The sequence below is a fragment of the Miniopterus natalensis genome, chromosome 18 (genome assembly GCF_054644295.1).
Source record: "Miniopterus natalensis isolate mMinNat1 chromosome 18, mMinNat1.hap1, whole genome shotgun sequence".
In the NCBI taxonomy this organism is placed as follows: domain Eukaryota; kingdom Metazoa; phylum Chordata; class Mammalia; order Chiroptera; family Miniopteridae; genus Miniopterus; species Miniopterus natalensis.
The window spans coordinates 42,019,235-42,037,318 of NC_142098.1; the positions used below are offsets into that span (position 1 = coordinate 42,019,235).

The following is an 18,084-nucleotide window of genomic DNA, read 5'->3' on the forward strand; positions in this document are numbered from 1 at the left end:
TGTTGGCACGATCCAGGGAAATAATCGACGCATCAGAACAACTGTGAAACCTTGCTATTATTTATTATCAGAAAACTGGGGAGCAAGCATCAGTATGGGTTCAATTTTCTGCCACCATTTTGTCCCTTTCAGAGGACAGAAAGTTTGGGATCCCCACATAATCTGCTTACCTCTACATGTTGACAGGTCACAATTTTGCTTTCAAATCATCCCGCACAGTAAACAGAACCAAAATTAAAGGCACAAAAGCAAAATGACCTTCACAAAATTATCATAAACCAGAGCAATGTGCATCAAGCAGTACCCAAGTTTGTGAATGAGAACCTATTAAAATTCATGGCATAATATGAGAATAACAATGTCCCTCAGCCTTTCTTAGCTAAGGATGGGTCCTCTGAAGCAACACTGGGTCAGGGCCATTCCCTTGTCAGAGACAGGAATGAGGATCTCACCAAGAGCTCAGACTATTCATAATTTTCTCAAGCAAAATAAAAAAGACAAGTCACATTCCCTGAGCAGGTAGGGGCTGTGACTGATGCACACTTTGTAGGTGAGTCAGGTGGTAAAGGTCAAATGGCTTCAGCCACAAAAACTGGGAGTAATACCCATCTGGTAATAGCCCTGGACAGGTTATAAAGTGCAATGCAGCACCTTAAAGCCTTGTTTGTACCTGAAACTCATAAGAAATCTGGAACAGAGTATGTTCAGCTAGAAGAGATTGCAATTCAGGTAAATAGCTCTGAAACAGTCTCCTCTAGTGTTGTTAGTAATACTGAGGAAATAAAACATTCCCAGTACATTTAAAGCTTTTCTCCAGTGTGAACTTTCATGTGTTGAAAAAAGCGATGATTTAGTCGAAAAGTTTTCCCACATTCATTGCATTTGTAAGGCTTTTCTCCATTGTGAACTCTCTCGTGTTTAAGGAGGTAATCTTTGCAGATAAAAGATTTCCCACATTTACTACACTCATAAGGCCTTTCACCAGTGTGGACTCTGTGGTGTTTAAAGAGCTTAGAGTACTGTCTGAAGGACTTTCCACAATATCTGCACTGATACGGCCTTTCTCCAGTGTGAATTCTCTTGTGTTGATTAAGGACAGATCTTCGGCTGAAGGACTTCCCACAATCACTACACTTATATGGCTTTTCTCCAGTGTGAATTCTCTGGTGTTGAGTGAGGGCAGAGCGCTGGTTGAAGGACTTCCCACAATCACTACACTCATACGGCTTGTCTCCAGTGTGAATTCTTTGGTGTCGAATGAGTCTATATTTTTGGCTAAAGCATTTTCCACAATCACTACATTTATATGGCATTTCTCCAGTATGAACTCTCTGGTGACGAATGAGGCCAGAAGTATCGCTATAGGATTTCCCACATTCACCACATTCATAAGGATTTTTTCCAGAATGAGCTTGATGGTGTTGAGCAAGACCACTGCACTGTCTAAAGCATTTCCGACAAACACGATACTCACACGCCTTTTCTTCAGTGTGAACTCTCCTATGTGGAATGAGGCTTGACTTTTGATTTTGATGAAAGGTATTTCCACATTTGCTACACTCATAAAGCCCTTCTCCAGAGTAGACGCCCTGATGGTGAACAAGTTTCTGATTGTGGAAGGCAGCTTTTTCACATTCACCCCACTTGTGATGACTTTTTCCACTGAGAAACGCCTGCCCAGTGTCACTGCCATTGTGTGGTTCTGCACTGTTAGAAGCCTGGTGCTGAAAATGGCCTGAAATGGTTGGGAAGTCCTCCCCAACCGCCCTACAGGTGAATGGTGCCATTGATATGTAGAAGGTGCACCAGGTCACAAAAGAGGCCCTGCCCATATCTCCTACCCAAGGCTTCTCTCCACTGGCATCCCTCTGTTGCTGGTGAAGGTTTACACTGAAACAGAAGCCTCTCACACAGGCATCACTGGAGAAGGCTTTCTGCTCAAGGTATGCAGTTTGGAACTCAGTCAGGTGCAAAATACCTTTCAAGACTGAGAAGCAACGCTCACAAAGATGGGTCTTCTGGGTTGCTGCAGCTGCCTCAGCAGGCCTGACCTGTGACTGTCCTACAGGTACACTCGGCTCAGAAGGCGCCTCCTCATCTTCCAGTTTATGCCAACAACCTGAAAGGAGAGAAACGCTAACACAGACATTGACTTTTAGTGGGAGGGGGAAGTCCTATTACAAAGGTGTGTCAGATACAATATGCTGGTTTCATGAGATTTTCAGAAAATAAGAGACCTAGAGGCAGGTAGAATAAGGTGCTGCTGTGCAGTATTATGTCCCTGAAGATGACAAAATAGGGAAGACTTCACCAGAAAGGGGACACAAAGATGGCATGTACGCCACAGAACACAAGCTAGATCTCCAACTCATTCTTCTTCTAAGTGTTCAGCCAGGCTTTTTTGCTGGTGACATTGGTAAGCTGTATAGAGGTTGGTCAGGTCTTTTTCCCAGTAAAATTCAATAAATGAGTAGCTGGTGTTCAAAGACCACTTAAGGATGTACGCATACATTGTAACACATGAGTAGGTATTGTTGGAGAATACTGCAGAGGGAGAAGTGCAGAAAAACAGGTGATACATGGAGGTCACAAAGGTGAAGGTAGGCCAGAGTTGGGAAATTATAGATAAAATGACAAGTCAGCAAAGTGACCAGTATGAAAAGAAAAAGGTATAAATGAGATGCTACCAGTGGCACTTGCATCAAAAAAAATTTTGGACACAGGGCAGCTTCATGAAATGATTTGAAAACAGCCCTTATGTCAATCCCTCCCACAGCCACCACTTAACATGGCCAGGCCCCCTTTGAGACCATCTTGCTACATCCACCCAATGAAAAAAACAGGGTTCTCCCTGCAGCTTCTATTCTAGTAGTAGTTGCACCTTCTGCAGCTACTCAGAACCTGAATAATCCATGTATTAATGGAAGACAACAGAGGTGCGGAGCCAGCACTGGCACAGAGTAACTTGGGGTAAAATAGTATTCGCCTGAAGAGACTACAAAGAAGGGTCTTACAAGAACAGCCCAAGGTTCATGTAAGTAATGACCATGACATGGCACAGGCAATCAAAAAGAACCTTTAGCTAGAGGAAAGGGGCAGAACTGGAGGCCATGGATCTGAACATAGTCACCCTCCCAAGGAGACCACACGCAAGGTGGGATCCATTAAGCTCTATGCAAGACTCCTGATTCCCAGACACTTCCCTGCACTTTTTGAAACAATAGGTGAGAGAGCTACTCAAGGAGTCTACTGCTCAGGGGATTCCACACAGCCCAGCACTGGCAGCCACAGCACATGACAGGAAAGTGGGAAATTAGCAGAGCTTATGTTCTGACTGTGGGGAAAACAAAGCTACCTTTGGAGAAAATGGGGAAGGCAGGACATCACCGCAGGACACTAGGGGAGATGTGAAGGTCTTACCCACAGATGCTACAAATGCAAAGATTTCTAGCATCACATTGCAGTAAAGAAGTCTCTGATCGTCATCAAGGAGCCACCACTCCTCCTGGGAGAAGGCAACGGCCACTTCTTCAAAGTTCATGTCCTGTCATAATGGGGACAGTTCATTCCATGATTGGTTTGTCTCCTAGGATTCCAAGTTTGTCATAGCCCCCACCCTCCCGTCCAAAATGCAAATACTTCTCCCACCTCCATGGCCACAATCCTTGTCCAAATACAATCACTCACCTAGACTATTGCAGCAGCCTCCTCCCCGGTCTTTCTGCTACCACCCTCACACCCATATTGTTCACCATGTTGCAGCCACAGGGAGAATGAGACCTGGTCAGATCACCTGTCTCCAATGCTCCTATGACCTGCAGATCAGACACCCAACTTGTCACAAAGCTGCTCTAGACCTGACTCCTGTCCCACTGTTACCAGTTCTCATAAGAAAGAAAGGACACCTGGGGGGGCCCCAACCAGCTCAGCCTCCCTTCCACATCTTTGCAGAGTCTGGAACTTATTCCTGGGAGAGCCTCCCACATCTCATTCCACTGGCTGCCAGAAACAGGGACCACTTCCTATAACCCTAGACCTGGAATTAGGACCCCCAGACTTGGTGTCTGTCTGAGTTCCCCAGGTCCAAGGACTGAAAGAATGGCACACAGTCTTAGGACTCCACCATGTCAGGGAGCATAAGAGTGTAAGGCTCTCAAATGAGCTCCACAACCAGTAGCCCTAAGTGACACTGCAGTTGCAGGAATCTGGGGAGCAAGAAAGGTCTGTTGCGAGCCTGGCAACCTCCACCAGGATCCATGGGCTGAGACTGCTCAGTACCCTTGCCCAGCCCCGGGGCCAGGTGACCACCAAATGACTGCATTACCTCAGGGCCTCAGTACTCAGTGCAGGCTCTTGCCAGTTACATTATCTTTTTTTTTTTTTAAAGTTTTAATTTTTTTTCTTTTTCAGAGACAGAGGAAAGAAAAGGGAAAGAGAAACATCAATGAGAGAGAAATATGGACTGGCTTTCCCCTACTGGGGTTCGAGCCTGCAACCCAGGCATGTGCCCTGAATGGGAATTAAACCAGCGACCTTCTGCTGCCTGGGAGGATGCCCAACCAACTGAGCCACACCGGCCGGGCCAGTTAGGTTATCTTTTACAAGACTTCACCTTCCTGTCCCTAACTACCAACTCTCCTCTAGTGTGTTCTTCCTTTGAGCAGTTTTTAGAGTACTTTAGAACCCAACCTCAGACAACGTCCCTCTTTTGTTCACATCCGTCTGTTAGGGGCAGAAATAGAAAAGTGGAGACTTGCTGTAGTTATAAGAAATAGTAATCGTGCTCGGTTACCCGTGATTGTCCTGTTCTGATTAGAGAAAGCGCGTTCTGACCTGGCTGAGAGTTGCAGGCCGGGGGCCATGGGAGTTAACCTAGGAAAGCGGTCCCCTCTCCTCTCCCAGAACTGCCATCGTCATGGGAAGGTTAACCGCCTTGTTTCCCAGACAACGGAGCCCAGACCCCCAGCCCGCACTGCCTGTAACCCGCAGCCATTATACCCGGCCGACTTCCCAAGCCTGTAATTCCTACTTTCCCACGGAATCTTCGTCCTTCTACCCAATATGAGCAGCTGGCTTATTGGGGGGGCGGTTTCACGTGGGTGGCCCTGCTGCTCTCCCACGCTGCCCGCATTGCTGGCATAAACGCTCATATGTGATTCGACCCTGTCTCAGCGTCACTGGCTCAAGTCGCGACAGGCAGCCGGGACCCACTGCTGTCTGGTTTAACCTCCACACATTTCCACGGCCCCACGGCCCCGGCGCCCGGGGCTGAGCGGGAAGCTCCCCGCACGACCCGCCTCCCCGCCTCGCCACAGCCCAGGGCGGCCCCGCGCCCTCCCGCGCCCGCCCCGTCACCGCGTGTCGCCCACGAGCCCTCGCGGTCCGCGCGCCCGCCCCGGAGGCAGGTGGCGGGGGAGGCGGGGCGGGCCCGGGGCGCGCGCTCACCTCGGCCGGGCGCCCGCGGGCTCTGCGGGCGGAGCGGGGCTGAGGGCCTCGGACCCGCCCCTGCGCGGCGGCGACTCCGCGCTGCCTCTTCGCTCAGCACCCGGCGCGCGGGAGCTCGGAGGTCCCGCGCCGAGAACCCACCGGAAAGGCCAAAGTGACCGCGAGAAGACCGACGCCGGAAGTCCCGCCCCGACCCCGGCCAGCAGGAAACCCTAGTGGCCTGTCACTGGCTAACCCCGCCCCCTTAAGGCGCGTTGCCCTCTGGGTAATGCAGTCAGCCCTAGGGGCCACCTTGGAGGTGGAAGGTGTTGCGGCCCCGGGTCTGGGGGCTGAGTCCGTAAGAAAGTCGCCCCAACAGACCCAGGCTGTGGGTTCAGTCCTCAGCCAGGGCACCTACAAGAATCAACCCATGAAATACCTAAATAAGTGGAACAACACACTGATGTTTCTCTCCCCCCAAAGTGGTGACATCTTGTTGGATGCAGAAGAAAGTAAGGATCTGCAATTAAGGGGAAGCCACACTTCAAAGGCCCTTTGAATATCTTAGGATGAGTTTTTCCAGCTACTACCGTCCATGGAATTTGAATGTTTTCAGGTTGAGTAAAACCACTTCTTTGCTGAAAAGTTACAGCCCGAAGTTGCTGAAAAAGTGTTCTTTCCCCCAACCGCAGGTGATCCCAATGATTTACATCAAGTGGTCATGTCGCCAATTTACAGGAACCAGTATAAGAGAACTCTCAGGTGTTACCTCAGACTCAAAAACGACACTAATGATTTTATGACACACAACCTTTTGGAAAAGTTGAAAGAACCAATGGCATTCTTAAATTAAAACAGCAAAACAGGCCCTGGACAAGTAGCTCAGTTGGTTAGTGCATTGTCCCAATACATCAAAGTTAGGGATTTGATCTCCAGTTAGAGCAGGTGTAAGAATCAGCCAATGAATGCATAAAGAAGTGAAACAAACTAATACTAATCTCACTTCCTCTCTGTAAAAATGAATAAATGAATGAATGAGTGAAGGCATCAGTAAGCCCTAGCTGGTATGGCTCAGGTGTTAGAGTGTCGGCCTGCGGACTGAAGGGTCACTGGTTCAATTCCCATGGAGGGCATGTACCTGGGCTGCAGGCTCAATCCCCAGCCCTGGTCAGGGTGTATGTAGGAGGCTACCAATGGAAGTGCCTCTCTCACATCGATGTTTCTCTCTCCCCCACTCTCTCTGAAAAGCAATAGAAAAAATATCCTCCGGTGAGAATTAAAAAACAAAAAAGGTTTAACTGTGAAAAGTGATGTTTTATTTATCTGACAAATGAAAGTTAGAGAACTTTAACTGAATGTCTGCCTACCAGAAAGTGTAGTTTACACATCTGTACTGTAGGCAAGTAAATTATTCAGGGGGAACTCAGGATTTTAAATAACACAAGAAATCTGACCCAACCATATAAAATGCCTCAATAAACAATTTTTCAGTGAGCAGTTTTCAATCAATAGTTAAAAGACACACCTAACAAAAGCCATACAAATATATTTTTGTATCCTGATTGCAATCTGCCTGAAATAACTAATTAATAAAATTCAGCACTAACATGCTTATATTTAACAATTTTTTTTTTGTACTCAGGTTCTCAGATTCCTTACATTTTAGAAAAGCACGAGAAAATGGTTACACATGGACATATCTTAGATTTTAAGTAATATAACCCACAAAAGATACAAGAACCTCCATGATGACAGATAATGATGGAAGGTTAGGATAGGATTCAGGGGTTTTCGTGTTTTCTTTCTCTGGATGTATTTGAAATAAGCTATTAGAAAAGACAGAGTATGTCCTAGCATCATTAATATTACATGCCAAAAAAGCAGCAGTGAAAAGGGCAGGAGGAACTTGGTTTCAGGGATACAAGCATGTATGGAAAGATCAAAATTTTATGTTAAAAAAAAAAGTACAGTTTAGCCCAGCAAATGTGGCTCACTGGTTGAGCATCAACCTATGACCCAGGAGATCATAGTTTGATTTCTGATCAGGGTACATGCCTGGGGTGCTCAATCACGGGGAGTGGGGGAGTGCAGGTGGCAGTCCATCAATGACTCTCTCATCATTGATGTTTCAATCTCTCCCTCTCCCTTCCTCTGAAATCAGTAAAAATATTTTAATAAAATTTAAATTTAAAAAAGTACATTTTAAATCAATTATACTTAAACTTTTAAAAAATGTTTACAACTTGCCACTTTCCAATCATTTAACTGATTTATTATCGATGAAATATACCACTACAGTGATATGCAGGGCTGATCTTTCTTCTTTTCGATCTTTCTTTTCCTTCTTTCTTTCTCTCTTTCTTTTAATCCTCACCTAAGGATAGCTTCCCCACTGCTTTTTTTTAGAGAGTGGAAGGGAGAGAAACATCAATGTGAGAGAGACACATCAATTGGTTGCCTCCCCCACACACTCCAACTGGGGCTGAGGCTACAACCAAGGTACATACCCGTGGCCAGAATCTAACCCAGGACCCTTCAGTCTGAGGGCCGATGCTCTAACCACTGAGCAAAAAGGGCTAGGGCAGCAAGGCTAATGTTTAAAAAGATTAACCACTGCACCCTGGCCTGGGGGCTAGGTTGCTTGGAACATTGTCCATTATGACAAAAGGTTGCATCATGGATCCCCATTCAGGGAATGTACAGGAAGCAACAGATTGATGTTTCTCTCTCACATCAATGTTTCTCTCTCTCTAAAACTCAATTAAAAATAAAGATTAACAATCACATGTGCTGACAGGATTGCAGAAGAACTAGAATTTTCATTACTGTGGGTGGGTATAAAAGAAAGGGAAGGACCATTAAGATCATAGTTCTCCATTTATTAAAATGTAAAACGTTCAATGACACTGTAATAGTTTAATAAAACATATGTGTATATAAAAAACTGAACTCAATATTCATAGAAGGTTTATTTGTAATACCCCAAACTTGGAAATAACCCAAACCATACACAGATCAATAATTAAACAAAGTGGTTACCCACAAGACACAATCCTACTCAGCAAAAAGAATTAACTATTTACATTACTATTGAATCTCAAAATAACTATGCAGCATGAAAAAAACAGTATTTCTTAAAGTATATACACCTTATGATGCCTATAACATCATAGAAAATAGGAACTAATCTATTTTAAAGGAAGTTGAGTCAGTGACTGCATGGAAGGCTAGAGAAGGGGGAGAATAAAAAGGCAAGAGGTGAATACAGGGTGGGACAAAAGTAGGCTTACAGTTGTTTGGGAAATAACACAATAATTCATAAAAATTCAATATACTCTGTGTTGTGCATACAACCATAAGCCTATTTTTACCCCACTTTGTATATAAGTGACAGATAAGTTCATTTCATGCATGTCAAAGCTCAACAAATAGTACACATTAGATAAGTGCACAGTGAATGCCCTAGTGTCTAAGGCAGTTAGATTTGAGGCTAAAAGATTTCCCACACTCACAAAATTGATAAGCTATTTCTCCAGCATGAGCTCTCTGCTTTTAATGAGGCTAGAGAAATGGCTAAAGGATTTCCCACATTCGCGACATACAATATGCTTTCCTCCAGAGCAAACTCTAGAGTTGAATAAGGTTGGAAATTTGTCTAAAGATTTTGCCCACAACCACTGTACTGATACAGCCTTTCTACAGAGTGAACTTTCCTATATCATATGAGGTTAAAGATTTGTCCAGCCCTGGCTGGGTAGCTCCATCGACTAAAGCACTGCTTCAATACACCAAAGTTGCAATTTTGACCTCCGGTCAGAGCACATAAAAGAGTCAAATAATGAATCCATAAAAAAAGTGGAACAACAAATCAATGTATCTCTCTCTTCTCTTCTCCCTTTGTAAAATCAATAAAAAAATTGTGCAAAGTTTTTCAACATTCACTTCACTCATAAGGCTTTTATCTAGGGTGAACTCTGTGGTGTTGGAAAAGACTACTGCTCTAAAAAATTTCCCACATTCACTACACTCAGAAGGCCTTCCTCCAATGTAACCACTGTGGGGTTCAATTAGCTTAGAGCTTTGGCTGAAAACTCCTCCAACAACCACTGCACTAATTCAGCTTTTCTACAGTGTGACCGCTCCCGTTTTCAGTGAGGGCAGATCTTTGGTTTAAGGACTTCCCACAATAACTACACTCAAGAATTTTGTCCATTGTGTTGAATGAGGACAGAATTTTGGCTTAAGGACTTAGCACAATCACTACACTCATAGTTTTTCTAAAGTATGAATGCTCTTGTGTCTAATAAGTTGAGGTCTGAGGTTAAAAGATTTCCCACATTCACCACACTCAAAAGGATTTTTTCCAGAATGAACTCGACGGTGTTGACTAAGACTGCTGCGCTGTCTAAAGCATTTCCCACAAAGACTGCACTCATATGGCTTTTCTCCAGTATGACATCTCTGGTGTTCAGTGAGGCTAGAGTTTAGGCTGAAGGACTTCCCACAATCACAACACTCATATGGCTTTTCTCCAGTGTGAACTTTCCTATGTTGAAGGAGGTTATATTTTCGTCCAAAGGTTTTCCGACATTCACTACACTCGTAAGGCTTTTCTCCAGTGTGAACTCTCTCGTGGTTAAGGAGGTAATCTTTGCGCCTAAAAGATTTCCCACATTTCCTACACTCGTAAGGCCTTTCACCAGTGTGACTTCTGTGGTGTTCCATGAGCTTAGAGCTACATGTGAAGGACTTCCCACAATCATGACACTCATATGGCTTTTCTCCAGTGTGAACACTCTGGTGTTGAATGAGGGCAGAACTTAGGCTAAAGGAATTTCCATAGTCACAACACTCATACTGCATTTCTACAATGTGAACAGTCTTGTGTCTAATAAGTTGAGCTTTGCGGTTAAAAGATTTCCCACATTCACCACACTCAAAAGGATTTTTTCCAGAATGAACTTGACGGTGTTGAATAAGACTCCAGCGTTGTCCAAAGCATTTCCCACAAACACTGCACTTATATGGCTTTTCTCCAGTGTGATATCTCCGGTGTTCAGTGAGGCTAGAGTTTTGGATGAAGGACTTCCCACAATCATGACACTCATATGGCTTTTCTCCAGTGTGAACTTTCTTATGTTGATGGAGGTTATAGTTTCGTCTAAAGGTTTTCCCACATTCACAGCACTCATAAGGCTTTTCTCCAGTGTGAAATCTCTCATGTTTAAGGAGGTGATCTTTGCGCCTAAAAGATTTCCCACACTTAGTACACTTGTAAGGCCTTTCACCAGTATGACTTCTATGGTGTTCAATGAGTTTGGATCTATGTCTGAAGGACATTCCACAGTAACTACAGCCATATGGCTTTTCTCCAGTGTGAATTCTCTGGTGTTGAATAAGGAAAGAGCTTCGGCTAAAGGACTTTTCACGATCACTACACTCGTAAGGCGTTTCTCCAATGTGAACTCTCCTATGTGGAATGAGGCTTGACTTTTTACTAAAGGTCTTTCCATATTTGCTATACTCATAAAGCCCTTCTCCAGAATAGTCTCCCTGATGGTGAACAAGTTTCTGATTGTGGAAGGCAGCTTCTTCACACTCGCCCCACTTGTGATGACTTTTTCCACTGAGAAATGCCTGCCCAGTTTCACTGCCACTGTGTGGTTCTGCACTGTTAGAAGCCTGGTGCTGAAAATGGTCTGAAATGGTTGGGAAGTCCTCCCCAACCGCCCTACAGATGAAAGGCGCCATTGATATGTAGAAGGTGCACCAGGTCACAGAAGAGGCCCTGCCCATATCTCCTACCCAGGGCTTCTCTCCACTGGCATTCCTCTGTTGCTGGTGAAGGTTTACACTGGAACAGAAGTCTCTCACACAGGAGTCACTGAAGAAGGCTTTCTGCTCAAGGTATGCTGCTTGTAACTCTGTCAGATGCAAAATATCTTTTAAGACTAAGAAACACTGCTCACAGGAATGGGTCTTCTGGGTTGCTGGAGCTTTCTCAGAAGCCCTGACCTGTGACTCGTCTTCTACAGGTACACTCGGCTCAGAAGGTGCCTCCTCATCTTCCTGTTTATGCAAACAACCTGAAAGCAGAGAAATGCTAAGGACGGAGACATTGACTTTTAGTGGGAGGGGGAAGTCCTATTACAAAGGTGTGTCAGATATAATATGTTGGTCTCGGGGGATTGTCTGAAAACAAGAGACCTGGTGGCAGGTTGAATAAGGTGCTGCTGTGCCCTAGCCGGTTTGGCTCAGTGGTGAGAGCGTCGGTTCACGGACTGAAGGCTCTAGGTTCAATCCCGGTCACAGGCATGTACCTAGGTTGCAGGTTTGCCCCGGTCAGTGTGTGTGCAGGAGGCAACCAATTGATGTCTCTCTCTCAAACCGATGTTCCACTCTTTCCCCTTCCACTCTCTCTGAAAAGCAATGGGGGGAAAATATCCTTGGATGAGGATTACAAAAAAAGTGAACTGCTTTGTGGTACTGGGCCTCCGAAGATCCCAAAATAGGGGACGCCTCACCAGAAGGACATAGAGGTTGCACGCAGCCACATGGAACAGAGCAGGATCTCCAAGTCTTGTTTCTGCTAAAAGCGTTCAGAAGGTCTTTTCTGCTGGTGACATGGGTACGGTGTGCAGAGGTTGGTTATGTCATTTTCCCAGTAAAATTCAATAAATGAGTAGTTAGTGTTCCAACACTACTTAAAGATGTATGCACACACCGTAACACCTGCACAGGTTATTGTTGGAGAATACTGCAGAGGGAGCAGTGCAGAAAAACTACTTGGAGCCTAATGATGCTAGTTTTAATAAAAGACAAAAGAGGCAAGCAAGCAGCACTGGCTCAGAGGAACTCAGCACATAATATTGAGGGAAGCCTGGCTGGCGTGGCTTAGCGGTTGAGCATCGACTTATCACCCAGGAGACTGGGGTTCGATTCCTGTTCAGGGCATATGCCTAGGTTTCAGACTCAATCCCCAGTAGGGAGTGTGCAGGAGGCAGCTGATCAATGGCTCTCTCATCATTGATGTTTCCCTCTCTATCTCCCCGTCTCCTTTCTTTTCTCAGAAATCAATAAAGATATAAAAAATAAAAAATAATGAGGGAAGAAAATATTAAAAACAATTAAAGAAGGATCTACATGAAAAGCCCAAAGTTCATGTAAGCAATGAGCATGACATGGCACAGGGAGTCATAAAGAACCTTTAGCTAGATGAAGTGGGTAGAACTGGAGTCATGCTGCTAAGGAAACAGCAAGCAAGGTGTGATCCATTAAGCTGTCTGCAACACTCCATACTCCTAGACACTTCACTGCACTTTTTGACGCAACAGATGTTAGGGGTGTATCTCAAGGAGTCTGTTGCTCAGGGCCCTCATACAACCCAGCACTGTCAGCCACGGCACATAGGAGAGGAAAGAGAAATAAGCAGAGTCCGTGATCTGGCTGCAGGAAAGACAATGTCATTTTCCAGAAAATAGGGAAGGCAAGATATCACCTCAGGACACCAAAAGGGATGTAAAGGTCTTACCCACAGATGCTATAAGTGCAAAGATTTCCAACATCACATCGCAGTACAGAAATCTCTGAGCCTCATCAAGAAGACTCCACTCCTCCTGGGAGAAGACGATGGCCACTTCTTCAAAGTTCATATCCTGTCATAATGGAGACAGTTCATTCCATGATAAGTTCCTCCCTAGGATTCCAAGTTTATCATATTCCTCACCCTCCACATCCATCTCCCAACTCTATTCCCCATATCAGAGATTTTGGGTCATGGTGCCATGTGAGTCACTCTCTTCTTATATTCTATTAACACTGTGTCTTCCCATAAAAACAATAGGCAGATGGGAAGATAAATGTTACATGACCTCTGGGCCTGGATGTAGGCCACATTGCATCTTGTTAACATGGTGTCACAAACAGATTAGAAAGAGAAGTTTTGTTTTAGAGAAGTGAGTGATTTGACATGACTTCTTAGGCAATACTCCTGTGGTTGCTCAGATTGTTTCTCCAAGAAAGAAAAAATTTGGTGTCACCCTTCGCCCATATGACCGCAAACCCAGGGCCCTGAGGCCATCCGTTTCCACTACCATCTGCACACACTTTTTTCTTTTTTAAACATGTGGTGTTTATTTTTGTGTTTTTTTAAATTGCAGAAGGAGGGAGAGAGAAATAGAAACATCAATGATGAGAGAGAATCATTTATTGGCTGCCTCCTGCACACACCCGACCAGACATCAATCCTGCAACCCAGGCATGTGTCTGGACCAGGAATTGAACCCTGACGTCCTGGTTCATGGGTCAATGCTCAACCAGAGTCACACCGGTCAGACTCTTTTTAAAAAAATTCTTACCCAAGGATACTTTTCCATAGATTTGTTGCTGCCTGCACGCACCCAACAGGGCCCTGGGATCCAACCTGCAACCCAGGTATGTGCCATTGACCTGGAATCAAACCCATGTCCTTCAGTGTGTGGGCCCACACTCTGACTACTGAGCCATACCAGCCAGGTCTGCACTTAATTCTTTCAATCACACCTCTCACACATCTACATTCCCAGACACACAGCTTTAAAGGTGACATAAATATTCCATGACGAGGACAATTTGTTCCCTGATTAGCTTCTTTCCCAGGACTCTAATTTTACCATCTTCCTAATCTAACACATGCTTACCCTTATCCTTCTCCCTTCCCCACGGCAATGGAGATTTTCAAGCCTGAGTGGCATTCATGTCTGCTCTCTCATCGAGGTGATAGTGATTACTGTATCAACTCTCAATAACAATAGGCAGGTGGGTAGACAAATGGCATAAAAGCTTTGCACCTGGCACACAGGACTACAACAACCCCTCTTTTCAGATTAATTCTCAGGGGTTTCTACGTTGTTCCTTCCAGACACCACCAGACATGCGCTCATCCTTCATTGACTCTTATATCAAAGCCAGGGCCCTGCAGCCATGAATTCATACTCCCTCTCCAAGTTCACATAACTCTTCATACTACATCTCTCTCACACCTGCATTCCCACAGCCACAGCCTCCTCCTGCCCTGCCCCAAAGTCATATCCTTGGCCTCTCTACTCGTTACTCAGTGAGTAATGAGACCACATTCTCTGTAGTCCAGAGAATGCTTGGAAAATCTGAAAGGATCAAGTACTACCCAGACTCTGATGGTCCACACTCAGAGGCAGCCTTCAGACCTGCTATGAAGGTCTTTCTCCCAGACTGTTCTTTGCTTCATGAATCTCACCATCAAGAAGCAGACACGTCAGATGTCCACAGCCCTCTTCCATTGACTCTGAACTTGATGTGTCCTTTCACCAGTCACAGACTTTCTCTCCACACCCCAACCCATTCCCAGTGAGTCTCAGAGATGACCACTTATGCCCCTAAACTAATCCACCAGTCTTAATGCAACGCTCCAGGCCTCAGCAAGGTTCACAACAAAATCACGGTGACTGTTTAGATAAGTGAATATGTACCAACCCCAGTCTCACTGTGTGTGAATTACTCTAAGACGTTCAATCCATCTTATTTTCACTCCTGCCTTGAAGGCCTTGGGCATTTGCCAAACCAGTCTCTCCTCCACCCTTTACATGACAAATTTTATCCATACCCATTTTTTTAAATCCTCACCTGAGGATATACGTTCTTCTTTATGTACTATTATTGAGAGAGGAAGTAGAGACAGTGAGAAAGAAAAATCAATGTGAGAGAGAAACTTATCAATCAGTTGACACTGATACGCACCCCAACCAGGGATCAAACCCACAACCCAGGTATGTGTCCTGACTGGGGATAGAATGCAAAGCCTTTTGGTGTACTGGATGGTGCTCCAACCACCTGAGCCACCCACCCAAAACTTATCCGCAATCTTTGTTGTGATGCACACCTTCTGCTACCATGGTCCCCAGCATGAAACCCCAGTCAAGCCAACCCACGTTTACCTCAGCCACTACTACCATCATCCTGACCAGGATTCCCTATATGAAAGTGAGCTATAGCTTCTTCCTGGTCCAAACCCTCCACTACCTTTTAGAAAGGTCTCCATCCTGAACTTCTCCTAAGAGTTTCAAATGCCCATAAACTGCTCTCTGAAACATACCCTTAATAGGCCAAAAATAAAACTACTGATATCCTCAGGGAACATTACTCTTACTACGATGGATTTCTCCACCTCAGTTGCTGGTGCATCCATTCCTCCAGCTGCTAAAAGTAAACCTTCAAGTCATCCCTGACTCTTACCTCCCTCCCTCTTTCTCTTTGTTGCTTTCTCAAGCACAAAATAAGAAAATCCAGGTGGCCACACCTAAAACACTGGACCAAAATACAAATACTTCTCCCACCTCTAGGGCCACAATACTTTCCCACATAAAATTACACTCACCTACACTACTTCAGTAGCCTCTCCCTGGTCTTTCTGCCACCTGCCTCACGCCATACTGTTCTCCACGCTGCAGCCACAGGGAGAATGAGACCTGGGTCAGATCACCTGCCTCCAAGGCTTGCCCACTGCTCCTATCACCTGAAGACGACAGCCTCCACTGGTGAGAAAGCTGCTCTAGACCTGACTGCTGTCCCCCTGTAACCAGTTTCCATTAGAAAAAAAGGATACCGCCCAGCCAGACATGGTTCAGTGGTTGAGCATCGACCCATAATCCAGGATATTGAGGTTCCATTCCCGGTCAGGGCACATGCTGGGCTTGTGGGCTTGATCCTCAGTAGAGGGCGTGCAAGAGGCAGCTTATCAATGACTCTCTCACCACTCATGTTTCTCTCTCTCCCCCTTCCTCTCTCTGAAATCATTAAAGATATATTTTAAAGGGGGAAAAAAAAAAAGAAAAAAGGACACCTGCAGGTCCCTGCACCAGCTCAGCATCCCCTCCAAGCTTCTGCACATTCTGGCCCCTATCCCTGGAGGCCCTCCCACATCTCATTCCACTGGCTGCCAAAAACAGGGGCCACTTCCTATAACCCTGGACCTGGACTTTGGACCTGGGCTTGTGTCTGCTCAAGGTGCCTACGGCCAGGGGCTGGGCGAGTCCCATGGCAGTCCCAGGACACCACCTCCTCGGAGACCACAGGGGTGTCCGAAAGGCCCTGAAAGGGCGCCCCTAAGCGACTCGCAGGTGCAGGAACCTGTGGAAACAGCAGCCTGTTGGGAGCCCGGCAACCACCGCGGGGCCCGTGGGCTCAGCCGCCCCGCCCGTGCCCAGCCCCGGGCCCGGTGACCCGCGGAGACGGCGCGACCTCGGGGCTCAGGGCGGACCCGGCGGGGCCCTCATGTCCCAGGGCTGCGCCTCCCGGTCCCAGCCGCCACCCTCTCTCCTAGAGGGTCCCAACTGGGACTAGATTTGCGAAATCCACGTCCCTCCTTCGCTCCCCGCCCGGCGCGGCCCGGGCTCGGGGCTGAGCGGGAAGCTCCCCGCATGACCCGCCTCCCCGCCTCGTCACAGCCCAGGGCGGCCCGGCGACCTCCCGCGCCCGCCCCGGGCACCGCGTGTCGCCCACGAGCCCTCGCGGCCCGCGCGCCGGGCCTGGGCTGCGGGATGTGACGGGCGCCGCCCCCGGCGGCAGGTGGCGGGGGAGGCGGGGCGGGCCCGGGGCGCGCTCACCTCGGCCGGGCGCCGGCGGGCTCTGCGGGCGGAGCGGGGCTGAGGAGCTCGGAGGCCCCGGGCCCCCGACAGCTGCGTGTCAGCGGGCCTCGGACCCGCCCCTGCACAGCGGGGACCCCCTGCTGCCCCTCCGGAGGCCACTGGGCTGTCTGCTCGGAGCTCACGCGCGGAGAGCCCAGGAAAGGATAAAATTTCCGCCTGGAGAGGGGCCCGGAAGTCCCGCCCCGGTCTCGCGTGGAACCAGCGGCGACGTCCTTCGCCTCTCAGCGCCTAAACCCGCCCCTTTGGGCGCAGTGGCCTCTGGGTTGTGTAGTTTCCTCACCCAGTAGGCGCAGATTCTCCTCCAGCTGTCTCCTTGGCCTTTGAAGGTGGTGTCGCCGCCCTGTTGGAGGGGCTCCTTGGGGAGCGCGTCTTCCGGCTACCACAAGGTTGTGGGTTCAATCCTCGTTCAGGGCACATAGGAGAATCAACTAATGAATGGATAAGTAAGGGAACAACACACTGATGTCTCCCTTTCTCTCTCTCTCTCTCTCGAATTCGAGGGAGGGAGGGAGAGAGAGAAACATCAATGATGAGAGTGATTGACCACTGCCTCCTGCACGCCCCCTGCTGGGGCTCACAACCGCTGCATGTGCCCTGACCAGGAATGGATCCGCCATCTCCCGGATCACAGGTGGATGCTCAACTGCTGAGCCACCAGGCTGGTCCCAATGAGTGAGACTGCCTCAAGAAGAAAGTATCTGTAAGGGGAGTCTGACAGAAGGGAAAGCAGTAAGATGTGAGAAAACATACCTGGAAATAGTGGTGGAAACTTAAAATTATATGGACTAAAGTTAAAGTTATGTGGCACTTCACAATTGAAATTAGACATTTTTGTATTTGAGTACATATACTTTTTTTAAAAGGCAGGTAAGAACCATCAAATTTTCAAAAACTCAGCAAAATCATTTGCCGCAGTGATAATCCTTTGGACAGTAATAGGTGACTTATTTTGTAAAATTTACATAACAAAATTTGTTCTTTTAGACATTTCTAAGTATAT

The 18,084-nt window shown here is 46.8% G+C and overlaps 2 protein-coding genes across 4 annotated transcripts; both read right to left on the bottom strand.

Moving 5' to 3' along the window:
- Window positions 1–44: 44 nt before the first annotated feature.
- LOC107539379 (zinc finger protein 418-like) lies at window positions 45–13,040 on the bottom strand. 3 transcript variants are annotated; one of them, XM_087827011.1, is made up of 3 exons: window positions 12,956–13,040; window positions 3,421–3,544; window positions 45–2,119 (listed from the first exon to the last, which is right to left on the bottom strand). In XM_087827011.1, the coding sequence occupies exons 2-3, from the start codon at window positions 3,539–3,541 to the stop codon at window positions 801–803; spliced, it is 1,440 nt and encodes a 479-aa protein (XP_087683137.1). In that variant the 5' UTR covers window positions 3,542–3,544; window positions 12,956–13,040; the 3' UTR covers window positions 45–800. The 3 variants fall into 3 exon arrangements, with proteins under 3 accessions (XP_087683137.1, XP_087683135.1, XP_087683136.1); XM_087827009.1 differs by lacking the exon at window positions 12,956–13,040 and adding an exon at window positions 5,446–5,555; XM_087827010.1 differs by lacking the exon at window positions 12,956–13,040 and adding an exon at window positions 3,688–3,915.
- On the bottom strand, window positions 8,710–17,125 carry LOC148091152 (uncharacterized). The gene is made up of 3 exons (XM_087827000.1): window positions 17,043–17,125; window positions 12,956–13,079; window positions 8,710–11,510 (listed from the first exon to the last, which is right to left on the bottom strand). The coding sequence occupies exons 2-3, from the start codon at window positions 13,074–13,076 to the stop codon at window positions 9,691–9,693; spliced, it is 1,941 nt and encodes a 646-aa protein (XP_087683126.1). The 5' UTR covers window positions 13,077–13,079; window positions 17,043–17,125; the 3' UTR covers window positions 8,710–9,690.
- Window positions 17,126–18,084: the final 959 nt, after the last annotated feature.